Raw genomic sequence first — 9843 nt, 5'->3', positions numbered from 1 at the left:
CAGGTTTAATGAGCCTGTACTGGAATGTTGACGCAGGCCCAGGTATAAGTTTGAGAGGGACCTTAAGTTTGAAATTTGAAGTTTCACAATTCAAATTTTTTTCACACCCAAACACGCACTTTCTGAATAGATTCTTCAACCGCACAAACAAGTCAATGGGAGCGTGAACAGGAGCGAAAGAAGCTTAGACCTTATAACTTGATCATAAATAATCACAACTAAAAACTACTTAATACAAGATTTGAAGTAAATGTACAAATACATCAACAGTAACCAAAGAAATAAGACATGGATAAATTCAATATCAATCTTAGTCTGTGTCATTCATAACAAAGAAAGCATACTGTAAGCATCAAGTGAACTGCATCAAAATGATGTGTGCTGTAAATGCTCATCATATTGAGGATTTCAATATTCAGAATCTATTCAACTGGGAAAAGCGCCACATCACAATTGCCAGTCCATGCAATCTTCAAAATCAAAACTACTTGCACAACCCAACAAGGCGTTTTGTTGTTGCTCATAACGACATATGTAATTGAGTCCCATGAGAAGTTGGCACATAGCTTCCTCTGTTTTGTCCTTATCAGCGAAATACAATGTCTGGAATAGCAGCACATATGTTCTACTAACAATTTGGTGTTGCTCAATGTTCCTCTCACTTTGCCACCTGATCATATTATGGGCCAGTGGAGCAAGCCACTTGAGTATCCCATCTAGAGTTAACTTCCAGTCATGAGCTAGAGGAGCATCATATATGGCCAAGTTCTTCACATAGGTCTTTAGTTTGCCTTTCAGAGACAACCTTAAGCTCGATGGTAGCATCTGATATAGATCATTCCTAGCTTCCTCACCAACTAAATGTGGATACTTTAGGAACTTCTCTATCACGGTTATGACATTGGCATAGTGCAATGCTAGACCACAGCCTCCAAGTGTAGAAGGAGGAGCATAAAGTGCCAATCTACTGTGGGGACCAAAGGTTGAGAAACTTAGATCTCCAGTGATAGGGACGCTACTACGAACGTGATTCAGATCACCAGAATGGTACAACTGCTCCCTTTCCTTGACCTTATGATAGCTTGATATGTTATGTTGGTCCTCACTATCAACAACATAATCATCATTGTCATCATCAAATTTCGAAATCGAGCTGCTTAAACTTAAACAATCCATGAAAAGTTTCCCCGGACTTGTTCCACAAGGAAAACCAAAATCTTCAAGTTGAAGATATGGTAATTCACCTCTCCTGATATCGAGTTGAGGCTTGCTAGCAGTTACCCTTGTCCCCACAGTAGTTCTTGCAGTGGAACCCAAACGATAACCATGACCATTTCTCTTGCAATGATTGCTTTTCACCTTCTCAGAACTCAAAGGAGCACCAATCTGGCCAGACATTAGCTTACATTCACTTCGCATGGGTGGTGAATCTCCACTAAGCCCGGGACTAGTAGTATTCTTCCTCCACGTAGAATCACCAAAGATTATGCGGATTCTAGCATAAATGGTACAAACTGTCCTGGCCAATAACTCAACAACCTTATCAAAGTTCTGATTCCAAAGTGAAATCTCCTTTAGATGCCTCACATCTTGCCTCTGCCATGTGAGTTTCTGTTCAAACGCCCTTCTGCTCTCCTCGTGCTGGTTATGCTGAAACTTCTTTACTGCTTGCTCCAAATCATTCAAGACCCCCATTTCACTGTACAAACTCCTGGTGGCACTAACATACCTATCCATTTTCCTCACCATTCCTTCCATGTGCTTAACTAAGAACCCCAATTCCTTCACATCTATAACCCCGTTAACAATGTCCCCATACACATGTTCAAAACCTTGCACGGCAGGCTCAGAACACTTCCTTCCCAACCTAGAAACCACACTGGCAACACGGTTCAACTCCTCAAGCTTCTCTGCTCGAGCCAGCTCGAGAAGATAACCCTCTTCGGAGGAAACCAGGCTTTGAACACCCGGTGAGTTGGAAATCTCGTTCCTGAGTTTCAAAATCTCGGGATGAGACAAGGATCTGTGAAGATGAATGGCTTTAGACATTACGTTTGCTACTTCAAAAGAAAGAATACCAATTACTTCTTTACTGCTACTATCTTGCCTTTTGGGGTTGTGCTTTTTCCTTGCAGAAGGTTCAAGAAGAAGAGTTTGTTTAAGATTGGCACTTACCTGGTTACCCATCTTCACAATCCAAGCTTCGGCGACCATAGCTATGTACCACTTTCACCAAAGACCCTTCATTCAAATCGCGTGACAAGACCCACTGTGGGGAACAAGAATAAGAACAGTTTGTCAAAGCTGCAAACTTTGACGCTGAACAACGGTTTAGGGAACGGAATTGTTGGTGGGGCGGAGAAAGAAAGCAAACAGTGCAATGAGATTGTTTGTGCGTGGCCAAAGAAAAAAAAACACTCGATGAGGGATGGAGGGTAACTTGGAAAAAGAGAAGAGACAGAAAGAGGAGGGAAAGAAGGAATTGAAATAGAAAAGGGTGATGAAGAGGGTAGCGAGGGACCAAAGAGGGAGGTGAATGATTGCTTTGGTTTTGCTTTGCTTGCTATTTCAGATCAGAGCTATCCATTCTTTTTCAAACAAGAAAATAAATTTTGAAAAGTGGAGTCAGAAGTCATGGCTCACAATTTTGAATTGAATCATTCCAACTTTTCTTTTTCTTTTAGTAATATTATTTTGAATTGTTTGCTTTACTAGTAACAATTGCCAGTCTGAGAAAATATTATGAATTTAAAATACAAATTTTATATGACATTGGCAATAAAATACATTAATACGATATAAAATTTAAGGTATTAGGTTACAAAAATTTAAAAATATCTTTTATCTAAAATATATATTCTTATTAATATTAATTAGAATTCAAATTTTATAAGACCTTTTTATTAACATAAAAGTTGTAAAAAAATTAAAATAATGTATCATAATAAAATAAAATATGTAAAGATCTGAAAATTAGTATTTTATAAATGATAGTGATTTTAAATAAGTTACTTGTTTATTTTAATAATAAAAAATTTAATGTGAATAGATTTTTAAATAAACGAGTTTTATTAATATATTATATTTTTTGTCTTCTTTTATAATTTATTACTTTGTGTTTATATATTCAAGTACATAAGGTAGTAGGATTAATCCTCCCAACGGATTATTTTCATTTAATTGATTAGTTTCTCAATTTGAATAAAATTATTTTTTTATTTTTTTTTTGGTCAAATTTATTTTTTTATTGTATTTACCTATGTAGATAAAACATTTTGTGGGTTGAAAACATTTTGTGGGTTGAAAACATTTTGGTATTTAGAATCGTTAAAACTGTCAAATCATGTAAGAAAAACTAACTTTTGCTTATGTATTGGTTTTCAATTGATTTTAGTGTATACGGTGAATTGGTGTTGTTATGATTCAATTTACATGTTTGATACTTTATATATGATGAAATTATATGTTTGAACTCAGTTGTATCATCATGAATGGTTTAAAACAATGAGATTTCTATGACATGCATAGTTGAATGTGAAATTAGGGTTAAATTAATACAATTGATTATTTTGGCTAGATTGAGTGCTTTAACACGAATTTGGTGTGTTTATAACTTGTACGAAGCATTTAATTGGTTTTTGGTACGGTTGGAACTGAAAAATTACAAGATTTTGGTTTTTGTGTTATGCAGATTCACTAGGACAAGGTCTGTGTGTTGACAGCGTTAAAGTAATAAACTTCAATGACTTGGTGATCATTGTGAGAGTATTCTCATTGGATGACACAATAGTTAAAGAACTTAGAGTCATTCTTCCTGCACCTCACCATCCTCGTTCTGCACCTCCAAAAAAAATTATAATTCCAAAGTGTGTCCTTGTCAGTCAACGAAGAGAGAGAAAAATATTGTGGTTAAAAAGTTTAGTAAAACTTTAAACCCTAAAACTTTAACTCCTCTTCTTCTTCCCTCCGCATCTCACTCCCTGCCGCATCTCACACAGCAGTGAAACCCTACACCTACACCCCCTCCTTCCTCCCTCTTTTTCTCTCCGTCCTTTGTCTCTGCCATCCCACGGTGCTTTGCTCGCGTTCCTCGTTTGTTTTCCTCACAGATTTGAGCTGGCGTCCAGGTTAGTACCATCTTGCTGTAATATATTTGTTTGCTGTTATGTGCTGGGTTCGGTTCGTGGGTCGTGTTCGGAGAGCTCGTTGGAGAAAGGATCAGAACCAAGGATAAACGCAGTTCGAACTGCGGTAAGCACAAACCGGAGTTCGATCTGCGGCACACATATAACCGGGGCACACCGGACTTCGATTTGCGGCAAGGAGAACAGAGGCCGGACTTCGATCTGCGGCAAGGAGAACAGAGGCGTTTTGAGACTTAGTTTTTTAATTAAATATCTATCTATTCATAATAATATATGTGATCTCTCTGTTCGTCTTGTTGCCATATATATTGGTTATGATAGTTTTTTTTCAATTGTTTATTTTTTTTTCAAATGTTTTTTCATTTCCACTATACCCAGTAGATACTAATGTAAAATGATTTTTTTATACTAGTAGATACTAATGTAAAATGATTTTTTTATACTAGTAGATACTAATGTAAAATGGTTTATTGACACTATAATCAGTAGATACTAATGTGAACCAGTAGATACTAATGTAAAATGGTTTTTTTATACTAGTTAAAAAGATTTTTTTTATACTAGGTATCAAAATAATATAAAAATATAAAGTATTTATGTGGTGTCTCTCTTATTTTCGTATATTTAATTTTATTTAACTTTTTTAATTTTTTTTAAATTGAAATAATAATTAAATTGTTTATTGAAATAAATAATAATTATTAATTTGGAATTTTTAATAATTTAATTATTATATATGTAATTTTTTTAGATTTTTATATTATTTTTTATTTGTTTGAATATTTTTGATTACATTATTAATAATTTTTTTGTATATAATATGTTAATAATATAATTGGTTAATAGATATGGTTAAAACTAGAGGTGGATATCATGGTGAGGCTTCATCCTCTCGTAATGAGCCATCAGATGAAAGAAGACGACCTACGACATCTGCTCGTAGAAGATGAGTAGAAGAATATCGCGTGGACGTTATTCATGAGCATGATAATGAGGAGCAGGAAGAGTTATTACAGCATGGACATAGTCAGGATGATTACGTTGAAGAGGAGGATATTCAGCAGCAACATGACTGTAGTCAAGAAGAACATGAAGGTGAAGGTGAAGATGAAGATGAAGATGAAGCTGAAGATGGTGGATTCCCAGGAGGTCCACATGACACCTCCTTACTTACTCACTATACCCAGCATGTTGCATTTGCCATATGGCAAGGTCGGGTTAGTCATCAACCTAAATTTTAATTGTTTAATAAATGTTACATTTTTTTTATATAATTATGTTTGTATTTAGGATCGAAGGGGGATAAAGGTTGTCACCCATGGCAAAAAATTGAAGCATTTTGGAATGTATCATGAGGCCATTGAGCCTTATATCTCCATGTCGGGGTTGGGTTGTTTAGTGAACCTCTCATACGAGTATGCCGATCATGGATTGATCGTTGCCCTTTCGGAGAGGTGGCACATAGAGACTAATACTTTCCACCTACCGATAGGTGAGATGACTGTCACATTAGATGACGTTATGAATTTGCTCCACCTACCCATCATGGGACAATTTTGTGAGGTTGAGGAGTTAGAGTATGATGAGGCTCGATCTCATATCATGGAGCTGCTTGGTGTGGACCACGCTAAAGCTTCAGCTGAGATGAAACAGTCACGTGGTCCAAAAGTTAGGCTCAGCTGGCTACGCGAGGTCTACCAGGAGTGCATCCAGCAGGAGTGTTGGGAGTGTGTTGCTCGGGCGTACTTGTTGCATCTGCTTGGATGCACAATTTTTACGAATAAGAGTGCGACTCTAATTCGGGTATCGTATCTCCTTCTCTTGCGAGACTTGAATGCTTGTTCGAGATATGCTTGGGGAGCAGCAGCACTTGCACATACATATGAGCAGCTAGGAGATGCTAGCTTCTATGAGGTCAGACAGATAGCTGGATATTCCACTCTTCTACAGGTACATTACCATCTTCTAAGTTTATTTTAATATTGTTTGACAATGAAACCCACGATTGAAGTAATGTTTTTTGTAGAGTTGGATATATGAACACTTTCCTACAATGGGAAGGAGGCAAGTGTCTGAGAGGTACACAGAACTTGATCAACGTGCTTCACGATACATACCCCCGAGGGTGGGTTGGAGTTTGACAGAGGGCCGAACATTTCTGGATGCCCTCACTTATGATGTAGTTATCTGGAATCCATACCTTTCGCACAGACGTACATGTCCATTGATTGGCATAATTATGTACTCGGGATGGATCCGATTAGGCGACATGATTCATCGACATCTACCTGAACGCGTGTTGCGTCAATTTGGTTTTCAACAGAACATACCACGGTCACCTGATAGTCTTCCGATGCCAGACATTCCTACGATTGATCTAAATTGGTTGCGATATGCAGAGCATGCCATTACTAGTGTCATTGAAGCTGATCAGCCACATGCATGTGTTGATGGATACATAACGTGGTTTAGGCAGGTGTCGCACCCGTACATCACTCCAGGCAACGACGATGAACGACCTAGTCTTGCACCGCGCATGAGGCGAGACATTCCAGATGAGAGGTTGGTGCCTCCAGTTCGTCGTAGACAGTCGGCTGAGCTAGGATTGTTGGTATGTCTTGAAACTAACTGATTTTGATTTTTTTTCATCAGTTTTGGTTCTTGTTTACTTAAATAATTTTTTTTGGTTATCTTCATTTCAGGGGGTATGAGGCGTGTGATCAGGATGTTGCAGGGCATGTTAACCTGTCGAGATGTCACAGAGGGCACTGTAGCTTATCAACGTACTACTGAGACACTACAAGTAGCTCGTAGGTCTGTTGAGGAGTATGAGTCTAGTACTAGAAGAGGTGGTCGTCATGTGCGTGGACGTGCATCATTTTCTTGAAAGAACATTGTTATATATGATTGTCTTTTTAATGGTTATTTATGTACCGGTTATTTAATAGTTTGACTAATTTTAATATATTTAACAACTTCTATGAATCGTGTTTGTTTAATGAAATTATATAACGACAAGTCTACATAACAAAAGTCTTTAGAACTATAAAAAAGTCTACATAACAAACTTAATTTCAGTCTTCTGTAAGATCTACATAAGTCGTATTAACTGTCATTAAATTCACAAATGATTGCATCCTGTGTGTATAAAATGTAGACCATGCTCGCGCTTGTGGGGAACAATAGTTTGACGAAATTATGTCCACCATGGGTAAGGGACAATCCTGTTGTAATTGAACCTGAAAAATTAATATTCGTAAGTAAATCATAACATCCAATGGGTAATGCTTCACTTGTGATGTGGAGGTTTACCTGTACGAAATGACATCCATTAACAAATCCAATGCTTAACATCCAATGTTGTGTGACATCTGTAGGCGGTGAAGTTCGTAGTGGAAATATGGTAAAACTCTGAACATATGACAAACATACTAAGATGACATTGTATCGATTTGTAATTGCATAACCAATGTCAGGAATGGTCATCCACTTCTTAGCATTAACCTGTAATACATGTAGGTCATTAAGAAATATTTATGAAAAGAATTACAAAATTATAAATATATTACATGTTTATAAGGTAAATAAGCAATACCTGTGATCGATCATGAACAATCAATGATTGTCGTAGTTCTTCCAATCGATCGTAGCTTCCTACTAATTGTGCGTATTCATCACGCCACTGAGTTAATTCTTGGTAGAGGTCATGTCGGATAATGGGCCATGCCTATTCACCTAGGCCCAACATAGCAGCAATACATCGATAACCACAATGACCATCAGCAACAACATCAACAACATCTACAATAAATGGATGACAAATCGGATGAAATTGATTTAACATTGGTATTGTCCTTGGCGTTTCTTCTTTGGCCTTCGATTTCACTTTGGTTTTTCGTGATGAAGACTCTGTCATCGAATGTAAAGTGTCGACGTGCTCAAAATATGATGGGTCACGTTTCGTAGACCTCTCATGCCGTGCAACTTTAGACTTCTGTGCATCCTTTGTTTTCACTTTATGCGTAGGAGCAACCATAGACGTCATCTCTGGGCAAGCAATTTCGATCATCTTCTGCTTTATGTTGACCTTTTCACCGATGTCAACCTTGTTGAATCTTTCTTGTACCAATTGAACTTCACGGTCAATGCTAAACTCTGGAAGCGATTCATTAGAAACAATACCTGAAATGCTTAAACGGGTCCACATAACATGAATTTCACCAAGTGGAATTATTCCAGGTTGATATCGTGCTAATACACAAGCACATGGTAGGCCGTATGTTGAGCTCAAAATGCATCCACAACGACCACTGTCCATACCTATTTTATTGACACGCTCAATTTCATCAGCAATAAGTCCTAAAGCGTATCGTGAAACACGCCCAACAAGTCTTCTATATATTAAACCTTTGTAAGCATCACTTATTACGTTCAGACTTTTTTCAAAGGACGCCTTGATCTTGTTATGTTGTAGGACTATGACGTTATACATAGCATCCCAACACGAGCATAGGTCTCCCATACTAGATCCCAATAATCTCTTCAGGTTCCAGTGCGCAGACTCAACCCTGTCACATATCACATTAATACATTACACACAAATGTGAAATACATAAGTACAAAAGCCGATGAAAATAACAATTACCTGTTTGTTGTAGTGTTGCCTAGATGCATAACTTTGTTCGTCCACGCCTTGACAAAGTATGTCTTGTACGGAATTATCCAAGTGCGGTTGACATAATCAAAAAATAGAGGCCATGCAGAAGAGGCATACTCAAGACGATGAACATAAGCACTAAACATAGATTGGTCGTTGATGAGTGCATATTTATGCCCACATTTATGTTTGAAAATTAAAATTTTGATGGGATAATTGTGTTTAAATGGTTGATTTTAAGTGAATTTGTGATGATTGAAATTATTGGGTTTGGGAAATAAAGAGAGGTAAAAAGTAAGTTTTAACGCATAAATTATTCTTGGATGTTCTAATGTTTATTTGTGCAGCTGAGAATATAAGTTTTATTGGTCCAAATGGTAATTCAAGGCCCAAAATCAGGTTTTATTTGGAAAATAATGTACAGATAGGCCAAACAGACAACTTTTACCCTTGCACCTCCCAATTTCCTTACATACACCCCTCTTCTCTTAAACAGGCCCAATACTAAGCCAAACAGTAACCCTATTCTAAATACACCTCCTAAATTTTCCTACCCATACCCCTCCTAAGCTAGAGTCCACCAGATCATGCCACGTCAGCCCTAACCCATGAGCATCATCTTCCACCTTCTCCACAGAAACCCTAGTCGCCAGTGCCGTCAGCCGCCGTTCCGCTTTCGCCGCTCCCGCCAATGCCGCAAGTCGCCGCACGGCCAGAACATCATCTCCTTCCTTTCTCGCCGGCGCATCAACAGACCACCACGGTGCCTCTCCATCCGCGCCGCCACCATCAACCGGGTTGCCGCTCCGCCTCCGTCACGCATCATCATCCGCAACCTCCATCATCTTCTTCGCATCTCCATGGCGCGCCGCGACACCGCTCTTCTCACACGCACCAGCCACCGCGACCTTCATCGCACCTCTCCTCCATTGACGAAAGCTTGGCACAACCATCTTCATCTTCTCCATTTTCGAAACCAAATCGCGAAGCCTTCTCCTCCATCCTTGCCGCCGCGACTACATCAAACCATCACCACCAAAT

At 38.2% G+C, this 9843-nt stretch overlaps 3 protein-coding genes across 3 annotated transcripts; 1 reads left to right on the top strand and 2 right to left on the bottom strand.

Moving 5' to 3' along the window:
• Positions 1 to 270: 270 nt before the first annotated feature.
• Positions 271 to 2606, bottom strand: LOC124844454 (protein PSK SIMULATOR 1-like). Its single transcript, XM_047321437.2, has one exon. The coding sequence runs from the start codon at positions 2212 to 2214 to the stop codon at positions 448 to 450; it is 1767 nt and encodes a 588-aa protein (XP_047177393.2). The 5' UTR covers positions 2215 to 2606; the 3' UTR covers positions 271 to 447.
• A 3592-nt stretch (positions 2607 to 6198) lies between these two features.
• LOC148194625 (uncharacterized) lies at positions 6199 to 7032 on the top strand. The gene is made up of 2 exons (XM_088097249.1): positions 6199 to 6760; positions 6848 to 7032. Exons 1-2 carry the CDS (start codon positions 6199 to 6201, stop codon positions 7030 to 7032), a joined length of 747 nt encoding a protein of 248 aa, XP_087953375.1.
• Positions 7033 to 7219: 187 nt separating this feature from the next.
• LOC148194624 (uncharacterized) lies at positions 7220 to 8948 on the bottom strand. Its single transcript, XM_088097248.1, has 5 exons — positions 8791 to 8948; positions 7881 to 8713; positions 7741 to 7799; positions 7578 to 7649; positions 7220 to 7384 (listed from the first exon to the last, which is right to left on the bottom strand). Exons 1-5 carry the CDS (start codon positions 8946 to 8948, stop codon positions 7220 to 7222), a joined length of 1287 nt encoding a protein of 428 aa, XP_087953374.1.
• Between the last annotated feature and the right edge of the window lie 895 nt (positions 8949 to 9843).

Source organism: Vigna umbellata, chromosome 8, assembly GCF_029865625.1.
Source record: "Vigna umbellata cultivar VRB3 chromosome 8, Vumbellata_1.0, whole genome shotgun sequence".
Classification (NCBI taxonomy): Eukaryota; Viridiplantae; Streptophyta; class Magnoliopsida; order Fabales; family Fabaceae; genus Vigna; species Vigna umbellata.
The sequence above is the reverse complement of the archived record's forward strand: the minus strand, read 5'-3'. Positions and strand labels throughout refer to the sequence as shown.

Excerpts from the sequence above, each read along its gene's own strand:
- LOC148194624 (XM_088097248.1), bottom strand. The coding sequence starts at position 8,948 with ATGTTTAGTGCTTATGTTCATCGTCTTGAGTATGCCTCTTCTGCATGG. Across the intron at positions 8,714-8,790 it reads GGCAACACTACAACAAACAG|GGTTGAGTCTGCGCACTGGA; the intron begins GTAATTGTTATT and ends GATATGTGACAG. Across the intron at positions 7,800-7,880 it reads TGCTGCTATGTTGGGCCTAG|GAAGCTACGATCGATTGGAA; the intron begins GTGAATAGGCAT and ends CACAATTAGTAG.
- LOC148194625 (XM_088097249.1), top strand. The coding sequence starts at position 6,199 with ATGGGAAGGAGGCAAGTGTCTGAGAGGTACACAGAACTTGATCAACGT. Across the intron at positions 6,761-6,847 it reads TGAGCTAGGATTGTTGGTAT|GGGGTATGAGGCGTGTGATC; the intron begins GTCTTGAAACTA and ends TCTTCATTTCAG.
- LOC124844454 (XM_047321437.2), bottom strand. The coding sequence starts at position 2,214 with ATGGTCGCCGAAGCTTGGATTGTGAAGATGGGTAACCAGGTAAGTGCC.